The 18,573-nt window shown below is 65.3% G+C and overlaps 1 protein-coding gene across 2 annotated transcripts; it reads left to right on the top strand.

Annotated features, from left to right (window-relative positions):
• Positions 1–18,055, top strand: SLC8A2 (solute carrier family 8 member A2). Of its 2 annotated transcripts, XM_062176518.1 has the most exons (9): positions 1–675; positions 3,725–4,389; positions 7,835–8,257; positions 12,951–13,054; positions 13,161–13,178; positions 14,693–14,817; positions 15,039–15,138; positions 17,320–17,598; positions 17,679–18,055. In XM_062176518.1, exons 1-9 carry the CDS (start codon positions 1–3, stop codon positions 18,053–18,055), a joined length of 2,766 nt encoding a protein of 921 aa, XP_062032502.1. The 2 variants fall into 2 exon arrangements, with proteins under 2 accessions (XP_062032502.1, XP_062032503.1); XM_062176519.1 differs by lacking the exon at positions 13,161–13,178.
• The last annotated feature ends 518 nt before the right edge of the window (positions 18,056–18,573 follow it).

An 18,573-nucleotide genomic window follows, 5' to 3' on the forward strand; every position in this document is an offset into this window, starting at 1 on the left:
ATGGCTCCCCTGGCCCTGGTGGGGGTCGCGCTCCTCCTGGGGGCCCCCCCATGCTGGGGGGCTGCCACCCCCACACCCTCCCTGCCGCCTCCACCAGCCAATGACAGCGACAGCAGCTCCGAGGGCTGCCAAGGCTCCAACCGCTGCCAGCCGGGGGTGCTGCTGCCCGTGTGGGAGCCCGACGACCCGTCGCTGGGCGACAAGGCGGCTCGGGCTGTGGTCTACTTCGTAGCCATGGTCTACATGTTCCTGGGCGTGTCCATCATCGCCGACCGCTTCATGGCATCCATCGAGGTCATCACATCCAAGGAGAAGGAGATCACCATCACCAAGGCCAACGGCGAAACCAGCGTGGGCACCGTACGCATCTGGAACGAGACCGTGTCCAACCTGACGCTCATGGCCCTGGGCTCCTCGGCGCCCGAGATCCTGCTCTCCGTCATCGAGGTGTGCGGGCACAATTTCCAGGCGGGCGAGCTGGGCCCCGGCACCATCGTGGGCAGCGCTGCCTTCAACATGTTCGTGGTCATCGCCGTGTGCATCTACGTCATCCCGGCCGGCGAGAGCCGCAAGATCAAGCACCTGCGCGTCTTCTTCGTCACAGCCTCCTGGAGCATCTTCGCCTACGTCTGGCTGTACCTCATCCTCGCCGTCTTCTCGCCGGGGGTGGTCCAGGTGAGCTGGGACCGCCCCCCGCCCCGCACACACACACACACACACACTCCCTCCAGGCACGTGCATGTCTGCGGAATCCAGAGGGCGTGGCTGTTAGCAGGCAGTGCAGATCCAGGTCCTTGCTGAGTTGCTTGCTTGCTTACATCCAGAGGAGGCCACCAGGTACAGTTGCCTGGGTCACACACTGCACAAGGAGATTGAGCCAGAGTGGGCGAGGCAGGCCTGGAGTCCTGCTGGTGTTATAGAGCTGTGTCTCAGGCTCCCATAAACTGTCCCTCGGGAACTGTCTGATCTGTGTGACGCGGGGCCAGGTATGTGCACCTGTTCCTTCCCACTCTGCAGCGAGCTGGCCCCCCACCCCCTGCACAACACACTCACATCTTCCAGCCTGTGCTCACGGGTGGGGGCAGCTCGGCCTGCTGTGCGTCATTCATCCGAGGGCTCGCGTAGCCACGTGCCCGTATCTACAGAACTTGGCTCCGCATCTGTTGCCAGATACGCTCCCGCGGTCTGCGTAACCCATCCATTATTCATGGCTGGTTTCTGGTGTTGGGATGGTTTACGCGGCTTCAGTGTAACTTACGCTCCCCCGTAGCCCGACACGGCACAAGCGTGAGCCCAGGGGCTGCCCTGCGTTGCTTCTCCCAGCCGCTCAACATTTGCATAATTTATTCCCTCACGATTCCGTGCCTCCTGCCCAACATTTGCATAATTCATTCCCCCACGATTCCATGCCTCCCGCCTACATTTGCATAATTTATCAGTGGGCAGGCCCTCGCGCGTTCACACACAGGAATAATTTATCCACGGCGGCCCTGGGCTCACTCACTGCCCGCCCCACTGTCGGGTTTCGCCAGCTGGTGGCAAAGGTAGAGATGAGGCAGGTGACCTGACAGCAGAACCAAGGGGCGAGAAGCCCCAGCCAGGAGAGGGGAGACAGGGAAGGCAGCGATGAGACCGGGAGTGGCTGACCCCGGACTAGTGCAAGTTTCCTGGCAGCCACAGGGAAAAGTGCAGAATGCTGCATCGTGGGGGAGGGGGGGCGGGGGGGAGGCATCAGAGCAGAGGAGGGCGTGAGACCCCACTGCTCTGGGGGAGAGAAGGCGCCTGGTCGGGGGTCCTCTCCAGGAGTCACTCACTGGAGCCCATTATGGGATGCATGAGGCAAAGGCAGGGGCAGTGTGGGCAGGGCAGGAGCTGGCTGCCTCTGCTGTTCTCTCCGTTGCTGTGTGACCACAGAGCACAGACCCTCTCTGGGCACTCGCTTTCCAGGGAGTCGGACCTGGCCAGGGGTTCTTGAGCTCCGTATCCAGCGATCCTTCGTCGTAACAGGCGTTGTCTCCTGCCCTCACTCAGCCCCTGGGGAATGCTCGGGTGGCAGGAGGGAGGTCTTCTCCCTCGGGGGCTTCTTCACGGGCCCCTCGAGCCAGGGGCCTGGGTTCAGATCCCACTTCTACTCCTTCGCGGCGTGGCCTTGGGCGAGCTGCTTGCCTTGTCTGTGCCTCGGTGTCCACGCGTGGAACACAGGAGTCATCACGGAACAGGACTGTGACCTGGCCAGCACCATTGGCCTCCCAAAACGTCAGAGCCATACAGATTCCAAACTGTACAGAGAAATTTCCAGAACAGTCTGGAACTCCAGTGTGACTGCTGGAGCAGGCTCGGTCTGGGAGAAAGACATGGCTTAGAGACCCTGTGGGCCAGAAGGCGCGGTGCTGGTGCAGGCCACACAGGACTAGTGCAGCGGGCAGGAGACGCCGCCAAGGCCTGGGTCCCAGGGGCCGCAAACAGGTTGCAGGACAGGACCAGCAGTGGCACACTGTGAGGCCAGGGAGGCCAGGCGGCTCTGGGCCGGGAGGGGCTGTCCCAGGAGTCCCCTCCCTGATGATGATGGCAGCCAGGCGCAGCCCTGGAGCGCCCAGCCCCACCGCAGGGGTTCCAGCTCCCCCAGAGACCTGGCAGCCACCCACGGTGCAGCCTGTGCCGCTGTTCACAAACCTGTCTCGTTGGGGCCGGGGCTGGCGGCCTATGAGCCGTCAGTGAGCAATGACCAGGGCCTGGGGCGGGGCATCCCAGCCAGGCTGTGGGCCCGGAACTGCTGTGTCTCGGCGTACGGGGTGAGGCTGGGGGTCTGTGACTGAAAGACTTTCCACCGGGCAGGTGTTGGGGAGATCGGTCGATGCGCCTGTTGAGACGCCGTGTTGGGGATCAGAGTGCCGGAATTCCCGTCTGGGCTCTGCTCCCAAACACAGACTCCAGGAGGCAGCAGGGTGGCCCAAGTGCTTGGGCCCGCCTCCCCACCCCCCAGACCTGGCCTGGGCTCCTGGCTTCAGCCTGACCCAGCCTCGGCTGTCAGGAGCATTCGGGAAGTGAACCAGCAGATGGGAGGTCTCGCTCATCTCTGTCTCTGTCTTGCCACCTGTCAAAAATAAGTAGATAAGAACCTTAGGAGAGAGAGAGAGAGATGGGTGTCTACCAAAAGCAAAGTCACAGAGATAGGGAAACTGAGGCAACAAGAAAGATTTTAAAATGACAGAATGAGCCAATCAGGAGACAGACACACACAGTGATGGGGAGAGGCAGAGATGGACACAAAACCAAAGGGACCAAAGGGATGAAGAGATGGGGAAAGGAGAGGCCCATACAGCAGGCAGGTGGATGGACAGGCAGGCGGGTGGATGGATGGGTGGGTGGGTGGGTGGACAGGCAGGCAGGCGGGTGGATATGTGGATGGACAGAAGGATGGGCAGGTGGGCAGTTGGATAGACGGATGGGTGGATGGATGGACGGGCACGCTGGTGGGTGTGTGGATGAGAAGAGACAAGCGACAGGAGGACAGAAAATCGGTGGGAGGGCGACAGACGATTAATGCAGTGGGCAGGTGATGAGTGGCAGATGATAGGACGGATGGGCGGACGGGGAGAGAGGGAGGGACGGGGAGACGCAGAGATGCCCCAGAGAACCACGCGAGGGGCCAAGACGGGAGGGGCCCGCGGGGCGGGCGGGCGCCCCCTGGCGGCGCGGCCGTGCTGACGCGCACCGCCCGCAGGTGTGGGAGGCGCTGCTGACCCTGGTCTTCTTCCCGGTGTGCGTGGTGTTCGCCTGGATGGCCGACAAGCGGCTGCTCTTCTACAAGTACGTGTACAAGCGCTACCGCACCGACCCGCGCAGCGGCATCATCATCGGCGCCGAGGGCGACCCGCCCAAGAGCATCGAGCTGGACGGCACGTTCGTGGGCGCCGAGGCGCCGGGCGAGCTGGGCGGCGCGGGCGCGGGCCCGGCCGAGGCGCGGGAGCTGGACGCCAGCCGCCGCGAGGTCATCCAGATCCTCAAGGACCTGAAGCAGAAGCACCCGGACAAGGAGCTGGAGCAGCTGGTGGGCATCGCCAACTACTACGCGCTGCTGCACCAGCAGAAGAGCCGCGCCTTCTACCGCATCCAGGCCACGCGGCTGATGACCGGCGCGGGCAACGTGCTGCGGCGCCACGCGGCCGACGCCTCGCGCAGGGCGGCGCCGGCCGAGGGCGCGGCCGAGGACGAGGACGACGGCGCCAGCCGCATCTTCTTCGAGCCCAGCCTCTACCACTGCCTGGAGAACTGTGGCTCGGTGCTGCTGTCCGTGGCGTGCCAGGGCGGCGAGGGCAACAGCACCTTCTACGTGGACTACCGCACGGAGGACGGCTCGGCCAAGGCGGGCTCCGACTACGAGTACAGGTGGGTGCCCGCGTCCAGGCGCCCGGCGCGCCCCTGCGGAGGGCCGGGTGCGGGCCACCGCCCCTGCCGCCCCTCCCACAGGCAGGATTCGGTCCCGGGTCTTGCCCCAGAGCCCGGCCCGGCCCTGATTGCAGACCCGGTCCCCGCTGGTGAGCAGCACCGCGCTGCGCCTCTCCACTTCTCCCCTGTAGCCTTCCTCCAGAGCCAGGCTGGGCTGGTGTTTGAGTTTGAGTTTTGAGGTTTGTTTATTTGAAAAGCAGAGTCAGAGAGAGAGGGGGAGGGAGAGAGAGGTCATCCATCCCCTGGTTCACTCCCCAAATGACCACAGTGACCAGGGCTGGGTCAGACAGAAGCCAGGAGCCTGGAACTCCATCCAGGTCTCCCACGCGGGTGCAGGGGCCCAAGCACTTGGGCCATCTGCTGCTGCCTTCCCAGCCCATAAGCAGGGAGCTGGATCGGAAGTGGAGCAGCCGGGAGGCAAACCTGTGCCCACAGGATGCTGGCTTACTCCAGTGCCCCACAATGCAGGGTGCCCACCCATGCTTTTTTAATTACTAGTTTTACTGTATTTCTCATCACCAATAACTTCCACCACCCACATACTCATATTAAGAATATCTATTGAGCACCCACTGTATACCAGATTTGCTCATGCTGTTGCTTGCTTGTGTCCAAACTATGCTGTTGGGGCCGGCGCTGTGGCGTAGCAGGTAAAGCCACCACCTGCATCCAGCATCCCATTTGGGTGCTGGTTCGAGTCCTGGCTGCTCCACTTGCTATCCAACTCTCTGCTATGGCCTGGGAAAGCAGTAGAAGATGGCCCAAGTCCCTGGGCCCCTGCGCCCGTGTGGGAGACTTGGAAGAAGCTCCTGGCTCCTGACTTCGGATCGGCGCAGCTCTGGCTGTTGCGGCCAACTGGGGAGTGAACCAGCAGATGGAAGACCTCTCTTTCTTTCTCTCTCTCTGACTCTGCCTTTCAAATAAATTAATCTTTAAAAAAAAAAAAGAAGAAGAAGAAGAACCAACGATACCGTCCTAGCTGCTGCAGCTTCAGTGTGTGCTCTGTCACCTGGTGGTCCAGGCCGCCCTGGCCTTAGGAAGAGCTCAGTGCCCTGTGCCCGCAGCAGGGCTGGAGGTGTGTCCGGGTGGACAGCCAGGGCAGGCGCAGCCAGCCACTGAAGGGTTTCCTCCAACAGCCGTAGCGTCTCAGCTCAGCTTCAGAACCCCGCCTTTTCATTACAACAGCTTGGCCCTGTGCTCGCTGGGGGACAGCCCCTGTGCCAGGCACTGGCCCAAGCACCCGAGGCCCAGGATGAAGGAGACAGACAAGCTTCCAGCCTCTGTGCTGCTCTCTTGCGCCCTCCGCCTGCGGCTCTGTGCTGATGCCACACAGGTTTAATTACTGTGGTGCTGGGACGTGCACTGCTCCCTGGGGAATCACCCACCACCACCACCACCACCACCACCACCGCTGCCGCCAGTACTGGAGGAATGGTGGTTACTGAGCACCTGCTGTATGCCTCCAGACAGTGGTTATTGAGTGCCTGCTGTATCCCCTGCTCTCAAAGTTGCAAAAAGGATCAAAACTGCTACATGTTTTATTATTTTAGGCCACTTGTTTATTTGAAAGGCAGAGTGACAGAGCGAGAGAGCAAGAGAGCGAGAGAGAGAGATCTTCCACCTGTTGATTTCACTCCCCAAAAGGCAGCCCTGCGCCAGGCTGGAGCCAGGAGCCAGCAACTCTTTCTGGGTCTCCCACGTGTGTGTGCAAGGGCCCAAGTTCTTGGGCTTTCCCAGGTGCGAAGCCGGATGTGAGCGGAGCAGCCGGGACTCGAACCGACTCTCTGATCTGGGGTGTCGGCATTGCAGGCGCGGCTGCACCTGCTGCACCACAGCTTCTAAAGCAGGAAGTGGTGATGAGCACCGTGCAGGAGAATAAAGCAGGGAGAGCGAGACGAGGGCCAGAATGTGCCCGGGGCTTTGGTTCCTGCACAGCGAGCCGGCCTTTCTACTGCTGCGTCTCGGTGCCTCGGTCTCTCCTTACCATTCTAGCAGACCCACACGCAGCTCCTGCCCGGTACCTGCTGTGCAGCAGAGCCTTTTATTTTGGAGGGTGAACAAGATGGATCAGATCTCTGTCGTCACGTGGTCCAGAGACCGTTGACACTCAAGGCTTGGCACTGCCTATCAAGGCCGTGTAAGCCTAAGACTGGGTCCCAGTCCAAGCTCAGCCCTCAGCCTTGCTCCCCAGGCACTCACCTACCTCGTCGGTCTAGGCAGGCAGAGCTGCCACGTACAGTTGTGGAGGTTGTGCACTGCCCGAGAGCAGTTTAGCAGCCACAGAGGAGCAGCAACTCCCCCCTGCCCGCCAGTGCTGCTCATGGTGGCAGTGGGGGAGGGGGGTCCTGTTCACCCTCACTCCCGCTTGGTGGTGTGGACTAACAACGGGGCAGGCTGGCCTGAGCCACAGCCCCATGGCTGCAGGGCGGGTCGCATGCCTCAGCAGACCGGGTGACATCTCGCAGGGTGAGCCGTCCCTGCTTCCCGCAGCCCGCGCACCACGCACACCACGCGCCGGCTGTCCTGGCTCCCTAGCATCCCCAGCGTGGCCCTCGCTCGCTCTCAGCCTTCTGTGGCTTTCGTGGCCTGGCCACTGAGGGAGGTGACGGGGTTTTGCACCGTGCGCACTCAGGCCGGAGTCCCCCCAGGAGGCATGTGGCGTCCACTCGCTAGCCTGAGCTGGTGACGCCCGGTTCCGCTGCCCCCCCGCGAGTGATGGCGCTACACCTACGGTGCAGTGGCCTGGAAACGCTGGTGCTAAAACCCCCGCAGTTGGCCATCCGTTAGCGCCCTGCGACTTCCAAGGTTCCCCTGTGAGGAATTCACGGAAATGCGCCTTCACAAAGACTGCACGGGCTTCCGGAAAAGGTTTGCACCAACTCTCCTTGAATTCCATCTCTCCGCCAACCTGGTGACGTCACCAGCTAACATGCTGGGTGCTTCCAGTGCGCCCACTCACCACGGTGCCCGTAGAGGGTGGGTGCTGTTAGGGGGCCCGTTTTACAGACAAGCAGGTGGGCTGCGGAATGGGTGCCACGCCTGCTGCGGGGCTGGGGCGGGTCAGCCCAGCTGTTGGCCAGCACCAGGGGTCCCTCTCTCCCTGGGATGCAGGAGCCAGGGAGCCTTGGTTAGGAAGGGGCGAGCAACGGCAGTGAACCAAGCCACGCCCACGAGCCCTGCCCGTGCGCGGTGGTGCCGGCAGGGGGGCGGCTCAGGGACCGGCTGCTGCCCTGCTAGGAGGAGCCCACTCATCCCCCCTACCCGGCCCCCGCCTCACTGCCTGGTGCCCCCGCCCAGCCCGCGGTGACGTCATCGCCCCCCTCCCCGCGGCGGCGCCTCCTCCGGGCAGCGCCGGCCTGACCCGCTCTCCCCGCTCCCGCCGCAGTGAGGGCACGCTGGTGTTCAAGCCGGGCGAGACGCAGAAGGAGCTGCGCATCGGCATCATCGACGACGACATCTTCGAGGAGGACGAGCACTTCTTCGTGCGCCTGCTGAACCTGCGCGTGGGCGACGCGCAGGGCATGTTCGAGCCCGACGGCGGCGGGCGGCCCAAGGGGCGGCTGGTGGCGCCGCTGCTGGCCACCGTCACCATCCTGGACGACGACCACGCGGGCATCTTCTCCTTCCAGGACCGCCTGCTGCACGTGAGCGAGTGCATGGGCACCGTGGACGTGCGCGTCGTGCGCAGCTCGGGCGCGCGCGGCACCGTGCGCCTCCCCTACCGCACGGTGGACGGCACGGCGCGCGGCGGCGGCGTGCACTACGAGGACGCGTGCGGAGAGCTCGAGTTCGGCGACGACGAGACCATGTGAGCGCGCCCGACCGACGGCCGCGGCGGGGCCGACCCCCGGGATAGGGCTGGCGGGAGGGCCGGGGCCGAGGGCGCCCGGAGAGGGAGCGCAGCTGGGAGGGGCGGGGCTGGAGAATTGAGGCTTGCTTGGAGAAGGGGCGGGGCCCTGGGAGGGGCGGGGCTTGATGGTTGGGGCATGATTGGAGAAGGGGCGGAGCCCTGGGAGGGGCGGGGCTTGATGGTTGGGGCATGATTGGAGAAGGGGCGGGGCCCTGGGAGGGGAGGGGCTTGATGGTTGGGGCATGATTGGAGAAGGGGCGGGGCCCTTGGAGGGGCGGGGCTTGATGGTTGGGGCACGATTGGAGAAGGGGCGGGGCTTTGAGAGCGGTTGAGGCCAGGGCAGATGGTGCCTGAGAAATGGAGCTTGGCTGGGAGAAGGGGTGGGGCCTTGGAAGGGGGCGGGCCTGAGCAGACCTTGCCTGAGAAATGGGGCATGATTGGAGAAGGGGCGGAATTTGACAGTGGGCGAGGCCAGAGTCAATGGTGCCGAAGATGGAGCTTAGCTAAGAGGGGGCGGAGCCCTGGGAGAGGGCGGGGCTTGAGCAGACCTGCCTCAGAATTGGGGGGCGGAGCTTTGAGAATGGGCGGGGCCAGGGCCGATGGTGCCTGAGAAGGGGGTAGGGCCTGTAGGGGCAGGGGCCAGAGCCAATGGTGCAAGAGATGGAGCTTAGCTAAGGGGGAGGAGCCCTGGGAGTGGGCGGGGCTTGAGAAATGAATCTTGGCTGGGAGAAGGTGGGGCCTTGTAAGAGGCGGGGCCTGAGCAGACAGAAATGGGGCATGATTGGAGAAGGAGTGGAGCTTTTTTTTTTTTTTTAGTTTTTTTTTTTTTTTGACAGGCAGAGTGAACAGTGAGAGAGAGACAGAGAGAAAGGTCTTCCTTTTGCCGTTGGTTCACCCTCCAATGGCCGCCGCGGTTGGCGCGCTGCGGCCGGCGCCCTGCGCTGATCTGAAGCCAGGAGCCAGGTGCTTCTCCTGGTCTCCCATGGGGTGCAGGACCCAAGCACTTGGGCCATCATCCACTGCACTCCCTGGCCACAGCAGAGAGCTGGCCTGGAAGAGGGGCAACCGGGACAGAATCCGGTGCCCCGACCAGGACTAGAACCCGGTGTGCCGGCGCCGCAAGGCGGAGGATTAGCCTAGTGAGCCGCGGCGCCGGCCTAAGAGCGGAGCTTTAAGAGTGGGCGAGGCCAGGGCAGATGGTGTATGAGAAATGGAGCTTGGCTGGGAGAGTGGGCGGGGCCTTGGCGGCGGGTGGGGCCAGGGCAGAATATACCTTGGAAGTGGGCGGGGCCTGGGGAACGGAGATAGGGGCTGGGTAGGGGACGGGGTCGAGGTCAGGGCGGAGCCTTGGGGGGCGGGGCCAGAGTAAACCGTGCCTGGGGAAGGGGGCGGGGTAGAAGAGGGTGGGGCCCGGCGGACCCTGCCAGAGCAATGGAGTTGGGCTTGCGGAGTGGGCGGGGCCCTGAGGGGCCGTGCCTGGGATGGAGGCGTGGCAGAGCCCAGGGGATGGGCGGGACCGGGAAAAAGGTACCTGAAAAGGAGGGATAGGAGCCCTAGGAAGAGTTTGGGGCCTTAACTGGTAGCTGGTGGCGGTGGAGCGGCCCGAGGGGCTGCCCAGGGGACGTGGGGGAGGGTAGGAGACTGGGGGCCAGAGAGGGGACAGGCCCTGCTTGTGCGAGGAGGAGGAGGGGGGTGAGGAGGGAGGAGAAGGAGGAGGAGGCAGCGGGAGCCCTGGGAGGCGTTCGTGAGGCTGCGGGAAGAGGCGGTGGGCCCCCCGGGGAACACAAGGGCCGGGGTCGGGCTGGGGGCGGAGGGCAGGACGCACAGACGCGTGCAGACGGACATGGGCCCCGACTGCCCTCGCGCCCATCCTCGGTCTCCCCTGGCCGGCCCGCGCGGCTGCGGCGGCTCCCCCTCCCCCTCAGCGCGCCCGCCGCCCACGCGCGCCTCCCGCTCCCGCCGCCCACGCGCCTCCCCGCCGGGCCCCGCTGCTGCTGCCGCCCCTCCTCCCGGCCTCGGGCCTCTGCCTTGGGAATCTCCGCTTCCCGCCGCCCCTGCCCCGTCTCTGCACCCCTGCCTCTCTCGCCCCCCTACCCCGTTCCCTGGGCCCTCTCCCTGGGTGGTGTCTTTGTCAGGCCCGGGCTCTGTCCCCAGCTCTGGGAAATTGGGCTGGGAACTATCCCACGCCCATCGCTCACACCCAGGAGGTGGAGAGCCTGGTCTTCCTCCAGCCCCGGTCCCTCCTGGAATCTAGCTCGCTTCCCTCCTGCTGCTGCAGCTTCAGGGCCGTCTCCTCCCCTCACGGCTTCCCCAGGCTGGGACACCCTCTGTCCCCCGCCCCCGCGCAGGCTTCCAGCTGTGGCTTCGGGAAACAAAGAACAGGAGATTAATTAGCCTTTGGGGAAACACATCCTCTCCGCGAGGGGCAGGCGCTAATTTAGAGGCGCTATGGGTGGGGTGGGGGAGGCCTGGGCGTGGCTGGAAGAAAGCAGGACAGAGACGGAGGGACAGGAACTGGGAGAGAGATAGCAGAGCGGCAGAGACGACGGGGAACGGGGGTGGAAGGGCAGAAGGCTGGGGAGACCGGCGTGGAGGACGGAGCCTCCTGACGCCTCCCGCGGGCGGGGGAAGGGCAGAGGTGGGTGACAGAGGGACCGGTCAGGGCTCGGAGGCCTCCAGGCGAGAACGGAGGAGGAAGACTGTGGTCTGGGAAGTCCCGCCCTCATCTAGCTCCAGCCTCTCTTGCTGTCCCCTGCGAGTCCAGTTCCACCTCGTCCTGGCGCTGTGAACGCGTGCTTGCCAGGGCACCGGTTGAGCGTGTCGCCGCGTCAGTGGATGGCAGCGTGTCTGCGAGACCATGCGCGGCGGCGAAGTGTGTGTCACCAGGTCAGCGTGTCACGGTGCTGCCAACTGGAGGCTTGGTCTCAGGCGAACCACCCCCCCCCCGCCATTCACCTGACGTTTCAGCACCACGGACAGCTCCAAGTCCAAAGTGGGGGGTGGGAGGCTGGGAGGGGCCATTTTTTTCTACCCACAGGAAACTGAAAATATCCTGAAGCCAGGAGGGGGGAGGTGGGCGTGCGTCCCCACATGACCGTCTGTGTGCCTGTCCTCACCCGGGTGGCGCTGTGTGCTGTGCCTGTTGTGTGTTCGGGGGCATCTGTGGTCGGCTGCTACTTGGAGTCTCTGGGAATGACAATCTGCAAGCCACAGAGATGGGGGCAGAAGAACAAATGGGATGGGCGTTGGTGTAGAGGTTAAGGCGCCCGCACCCCCCCTGGGAGTAGCCTGGGTTCTGCACCCGGCTCTGGCTCCCGTCTCCAGCTTCCTGCTCCCTGGCACCCTAGGGACCTGCCACTCACTCAGGAGACAGATGGAGCTCCTGGCTCTCCACTTTGGCCTCCCAGCCCCAGCCATTGAGGGGGTGTGGGAGAGTGAACTGCAGATGGAAGTTCTTTCTCTCCTCCTTGCAAATAAATGAAAATAAATGCATTTAAAATTATTCTTTAAAAAACATAAATGCAGAGAGAAGGGGCGAGACTGAGAGAGAGACGGGGACACAGAGCTGGGAGATAGCAGAGGGAAGGAGGCTGGGTCTGCAGGTGGGTGCTGCGGCGGGGGTGGTGCGCTAACAGGCAGCCATGTGGTCCGTGTGAGTTTGCCACTGCATGGGAATGGCTGCGGGTGCAATGGCGCGTGGGTGTGGGCGGCGTGACTGGCTGTGCTCCCGTCCGGGTGCCTGCGTGGGCTGGGTGGTGTCAGTGTTTCTGGGTGCTGGGCCAGGCCCTGGGGGACTACGTGGGTCCTGCGTGGAGGCAGTCCGGGGTTGTGGTTCGTTTTGCGATGGAGCAGGGTGGGTTGCGTGCCCGAAGGGGACAGTTCTTGCCGCCCCCCAGGTTACCATGGAAACGGGTGCTGAGGAAGATCAATTAGCAGTTGATGAACTGATGAATGTGGTCAGGGCGAGGCAGGAAGCTGGGGGGGGGGTTCTGGACTGAAGGATTTCTGTTAACAAAATATTTATGGAGGGCTGTCAGGGAAAGGCACATAATGGAAATGAACTTGCCTGGTGCAGCCTAGCAGTGGGGAGGCAGAGGACAAGCAATAAATAACTAGTCCGGAAACTGCTGGAAGGCGGAATGGAGACAGGAAAGCAGAGTAGGGGAGGGGGGCTGGGTGTGCTGGGGTGGGAGCACTGACGGGTTTCCATATTACAGAAGCAGGGCAAGGGGCTTCCCGCGGGTGAAGCTTGAACAGGAAGTGAGGGAGGAGCCAGGGGAGAGAGTGACAGCCAGTGCAAAGGCCCTGAGGCAGGAGCCAGCCCAGCCTCAGAGGCAACGAGGACCTCGGGTCGCCTGGGGACTTTGTGCGGGGCGAGATGGGAGCCACGCTGAAGCGAGGAGTGCTTAGGCGGCGGTGCCTGTGCTAGGCCGGGTTGGGGGGTGCTGGAGGCTGGGGGAGGGTCTCAGATGGGGGAGGGTCTCGCAGAGCTTGTGTCACCTGCGAGATGCCTGCACAGGTTTGCGTTGGGGAGGATGGAGCGAGCTCACGGGGCCCGGGGCAGTGGATGCGGGCGGGGAACTGGCTGGCCACGGGCGAGGGGCGACGCCGGGCAGGGGGCTTATGCTGGGTGTCTTGCCCTCCCCCCCAGGAAGACGCTCCAGGTGAAGATCGTGGATGACGAGGAGTATGAGAAAAAGGACAACTTCTTCATCGAGCTGGGCCAGCCCCAGTGGCTGAAGCGAGGGATTTCAGGTGAGGACCCCCCCACCCCGGGCGGGGGACCCTGGGAGAGGGGAGGAGCCCGGGGCTGGGCTCTGCGGGGAGTGGTCTCACTGTCTCCCTGTCTGTCTCTCCCCAGCTCTGCTGCTCAATCAAGGTGAGTGGAGGCCCCTCGGGCTTTGAGGAGGGGGCGGGAGCCCTGGGAGGGGGCGTGGGGGGCGGGGCTCAGAGCTTCTTGCTTGGGTCTGAGAGCCTGGAGTTGTAACGGCAGACGTGGCCAGCGTGAGTTGGGGGTCACGGTTAGGAGCTGGAAGGTCAAGGCCAGGGGCCGAGGGGTCGCAGACTGAGATCTCCATTTGTGGTGGGGTCAGCAGGAATCAGATGTGGGGTTCATTAGGACTGGGGGAGCGGCCTTGGGGTTTGGGACGCTGTGCCCCAGGCTCGTGGTCGTCAGGGTGAACCAGATTAGAAGTGGGCTCGCACGTAGGACGAAGGTGAGGCTGGAGGTCAGGGCCTTGGGTTAGAGCCGGGGTCGGAGCGAGTGGGGCACCCGAGGCTGGCGTCGGGGGTTCTGATGGACCTGTAACAGGCCCGCAAACCCCGGCCGCGCCACACAATCCACGTCCTTTTCCGCTCCGCAAAAGTTGTCTGAGGCCACTCCTGCTGCGGCCTCGCTGAGCCCGCCTCTGCTTCCCGCCGGCGAGCGGGCCCCGCGCATTGGGCGGTCTTCCTGGGCCCGGCCTGTCCATCACCTCTGCCCACAGTCTATTGGTCATAGCGCAGTCACGTGGTCACGCCCAGCTGCGGGGAAGGCTGGGAAATGTAGTCCAGCTGTTTGCCCGACGAGGAAGGGAAGCAGGTTCCAGTAAAGGCACAGGCGGTTCTGCTGCGTGGTCAAGCGCTTCGTTAGTGATGACGGCGAGCTGGGGATGGGGGCCGAGGTTCGGGGTCAGTGGAGGACTAGCGTGGATGCGGGATCTGGCTGGGGCTGGTTGCGTTGGGGTCAGATCCGGAGTTGTGGGGTGGGATGTGGGGTCGGTGGCCACAGGATTACGTTTGCGGCCCCAGCTGGAATCCGGGTTGGCACTGGGATTGCAGGGGAAGGGCAGAGTGCTTTGGGGAGAGAGAGGAGCTCAGAGCCGGGATGGAGGCGGGCGTGAACCAAACTTGGAGCCGACACCAGGCGTCCCCCACCACCTGCGACACCCTCCAGGATGCTTCCAGGAGCCCAGGCCTCCTCCCGCGAGGGCGCTGGCGGCGATGGTGCTGCCGATAATAAAACAGGAGATAACACCTCCTGAACATTCGTTGTGTGCCAGACACTATTCTAAGCACTTAATTAACTCATCTCACCCTCCCAGTCGCCCTGTGAGATGTAGGGACTGCTACTGTGCCCATTTTACAGAAACAAAAATCAAGGCTCAGAGCAGCTAAGGCACTGCCCAGGGTCACACGGCCCCCACCATAGGGCCCCCAGACACACACACACACACACACACCACACCAGCTAAACTCCCCAGACCAGCCCTGGAGGTGGATCCAGACAGGACTGGGAAGGGCCACCAGGGGGGCTTCCTGGAGGAGGAGGCGAGGCGGTCTTGGCAGTGAGGGCATCGCAGGCCCGGTGAGGGGCGCCCTGTGGGAGCCTCAGCTCCCACCCTCGTGCCGCAGGGGATGGGGACAGGAAGCTGTCGGCTGAGGAGGAGGAGGCGCGGAGGATCGCGGAGATGGGCAAGCCCGTGCTCGGGGAGAACTGCCGGCTAGAGGTCATCATCGAGGAGTCCTACGACTTCAAGGTCACTTCCGGCCCGGGGCGGGGCGGGGTTTCCCCGGAGGGGGTCCCAAGAGCCGGGAGGCCCCTTCAGCACTGCGGACAGCGACCGTCTCTCCCGGGGATGGGAGGTTGAGGACCCCTGAACGTGGGGTGCGGCCCCCCCCCCCGGCCCAGTGCCCCCCATGGAGCTGCCCGGGGGCCGCCACAGCCAGTGACCCCAGGTCCCCGCCCTCTGGTCCCCAGAACACGGTGGATAAGCTCATCAAGAAGACGAACTTGGCCTTGGTGATTGGCACGCACTCGTGGAGGGAGCAGTTCTTAGAGGCAGTGACGGTGAGCGCAGGTAAGTGGAGGGGGGAGGGGGTGGGAGGAGGGAGGACCCGAGCCGGGGTGGGGGGGCGGGGGGCTCCGAGGGAGACACGGAGGCCCCGGCGGGCAGCGGGAAGACAGCAGACGCGACGAGGAGACAGACACACAGAGCCACCCACGGGAGCCGGTGAGACGGGCGCGGCCAGGGCGCAGGGAGCAGGAGGCCGCGGGGACACCGGGGACACCGGGCAGGGGGCTGCGCTCTGCGGCCTGGGCTTCCTCGCGGCGACCCCGGGCGCTTAGGGCACAGGTGCCGCCGTGGAGCTGCGTTGCCGTGGAGACGGTCACCAGGGCACCTGGCGCGCTCCCGAGCGGTCCCCACCTGCCTCGGCCCTCGGACGGGCCCGCGCTGCCCCCTTGTGGCCAGAGGCACAATGACAGCGGGCCTTTGTGATACCGAGCAGGGAGACCGAGCCCCGCGGGGAGCCAGCACCTCCGGGCCTTACACGGTTCCGGGTTCTCTCCAGGGAGGGCCCAGGCGCTGTGTCTGGAAAGAACCCAGGCCGGTTCCTGGGCTTGGCCTCCTGGAGCTCACATCCAGTAGGGGCAGAGAGACTCTCAACCCAGAGTGGGCAGGGCTTGGGCTGTAACCCCAGGGAGAGCCACGTCCGGTGCCTGAAGCACTCTGCAGTCAGGGAGGGCTTCCTGGAGGAGACGTCCGAGCTGAATCCTCACACGGGAGCCACGGGGGGTTGGGGAGGGAGGACGGTGGGGCGGGTCCCCCAGATGCCCCTGGACTCTTCTGGTTCCCAGCGGCTCTTGGCGGAGCAGCAGGGAGCGGGGGCGGGGGGGGGCTCGCTGCCTCGGGGCCGTCGGCCTTGACGGAATCCCCCATCACGGGATTTGCTCTCAGGGAACACGAAGTACTGAGTTCACAGTGGGCTGTGCCGGGGCTCGGTCCTCCTGATGTCCCCCCTTCTCACGGTTGCGACACGGCTGCTGCCCCTCCGGCGGCCAAGTCCACATTCCACGCGGGAAGAAACACAAAGCAGGGACCCCGCGAGCAGCCTGGGAGGTCGCAGCGAGACCCTGGCTCTGGCTGCAGCGCGCTGGCCTGCAGTCGGGCATTTCCTCCTCTAGCCCGCGAGGGAGCCGGGAAGGGGCGGCGGGCGGCGGGCGGGGTTCCGTAGGGCGCCCCCCGCTGCTGACCAGCCCCGGCCTGTCCATTCACAAAGCCGCTGCGGGGCCGATCGGGCCACACCAGGGGGCGCCACGCAAGGGTGGGACCGCCCCGGGGGAGCTTGGGCGCAGGCGCCCACCGGGGACCCAGGGGCCGCGAGGTCTCGCCAGGCCTGGCCGGCCAGGAGGCCGGGAGACGGCCATTCCGCTGAGGCCCTGCGCGGCGCGAGGGATGCCGGGAAAGGAGCCTCCTGTTAGCCGCAGTCGCGTGGCCCTACAGGCCTCTGGGAAAGGGGTTATTTTTGGCTAAGCACGGGCCAGTGCCCAGCAGCCGCGGATCCTGGGAGGCTGGGTATTTTTAGCTGGGTCCACAGGCATTTGGGGAAAGTAAATATCTGTCCCTGGGCCGTGCACGCGCCTAGCGACCAGTTCCACGGGGGTCTGAAGACTGGCTGCTTCCGGCCACGCCCAGCTCCGTGGGGTTCTGGGAGATGGACTGCTTCCGGCCGCAGGCGTGGCCACGCCCAGGTCCGAGATTCTGGGAGAGTGGCGCTTCCAGCCCCACAGGCATGGCCACGCCCAGTTCCGTGGGGTTCTGGGAGATGGATTGCTTCCTGCCACGCCCAGCCCCGCGGGGTTCTGGGAGATGAGCCGCTGTGGCCACGCCCAGCCCCACGGAATTCTGGGGCCGGGGCATGGGCTGCTTCTGGCCACGCCCAGCACCGTGGGGTTCTGGGAGATGGGCTCCTTGTGGCCACGCCCAGCCCCCAACGGAATTCTGGGAGATGGGCTGCTTCCGGCCACGCCCAGTCCCCCATGGAATTCTGGGGCATGGGCTGCTTCCGGCCATGCCCAGTTCCGTGGGGTTCTGGGAGATGGGCTGCTTCCGGCCACGCCCAGCCTCGCGGGGTTCTGGGAGATGAGCCGCTGTGGCCGCGCCCAGCCCCACGGAATTCTGGGGCATGGGCTGCTTCCGGCCGCGGGGGTCGGGGCGGCGGCTCTGCGCAGCCGTGCCCAGCGGCTCGTGTGCCCACAGGGGACGAGGAGGAGGAGGAGGACGGGAGCCGCGAGGAGCGGCTGCCCTCGTGCTTCGACTACGTGATGCACTTCCTGACGGTCTTCTGGAAGGTGCTGTTCGCCTGCGTGCCGCCCACCGAGTACTGCCACGGCTGGGCCTGCTTCGGCGTGTGCATCCTGGTCATCGGGCTGCTCACGGCGCTCATCGGCGACCTGGCCTCGCACTTCGGCTGCACCGTGGGCCTCAAGGACTCGGTCAACGCCGTGGTCTTCGTGGCCCTGGGCACCTCCATCCCCGGTGAGCGCGCCGGCCGGGGCGGGGCGGGGCGGGGCCGCAGGGCGGGCGGGGGCCGGGACCGACGCCGTCTCTGCCCGCAGACACGTTCGCCAGCAAGGTGGCGGCGCTGCAGGACCAGTGCGCCGACGCGTCCATCGGCAACGTGACGGGCTCCAACGCCGTGAACGTGTTCCTGGGCCTGGGCGTGGCCTGGTCGGTGGCCGCCGTGTACTGGGCGGTGCAGGGCCGGCCGTTCGAGGTGCGCACGGGCACGCTGGCCTTCTCCGTCACGCTCTTCACCGTCTTCGCCTTCGTGGGCATCGGCGTGCTGCTGTACCGGCGCCGGCCGCACATCGGCGGCGAGCTGGGCGGCCCGCGCGGGCCCAAGCTGGCCACCGCCGCGCTCTTCCTGGGGCTCTGGCTGCTCTACATCGTCTTCGCCAGCCTCGAGGCCTACTGCCACATCCGGGGCTTCTAGCGGCGGCCCCGCCCCTCAGGGAGCTCCGCCCCGCCCCGGGGGAGCAGCAGGGGGCGGGGCGGGGCGTCCCCACCCAGCTTCCCGAGCGCCCCCCCCCCCCGCGCTGCAGGTGCACGGCCGGAGCCCCAGGGCCCCCGCGGGAGGCGGCAGGTGGGCGTGGGGCGCGGAGGGGCCCCCGCGGGAGGCGAACCGCGACTTCTGACATTCCAGCGCCCCCACTACCTCTGGGGCCCAGCCACGCCGTGGAGGGTGGAGGGAGGGGCCTGCGTGTGTACATAGCGTGCTGGGGGGAGGGGCGTGGGGTGCATGCCTTGGGGACGGGGTGGGGGACAGGCAGCAGACTCCCTCAGCCGTGCGAGTAGGGGCAGACAGGCGCGTCCGGCCGCTCTGCCCCCGACAATCTAGAAGGTTCTCTTTGCCCTCAGTGCCAGCCAACCCGGGCAGGACCCTCGAAGAGGAGCCCGAGGGTCCCAGAGGACCAGTGCTATAAGCCAGCAAATGCTGCCACATCGCTGCCG

The sequence above is a fragment of the Lepus europaeus genome, chromosome 19 (assembly GCF_033115175.1).
Source record: "Lepus europaeus isolate LE1 chromosome 19, mLepTim1.pri, whole genome shotgun sequence".
Lineage (NCBI taxonomy): Eukaryota > Metazoa > Chordata > Mammalia > Lagomorpha > Leporidae > Lepus > Lepus europaeus.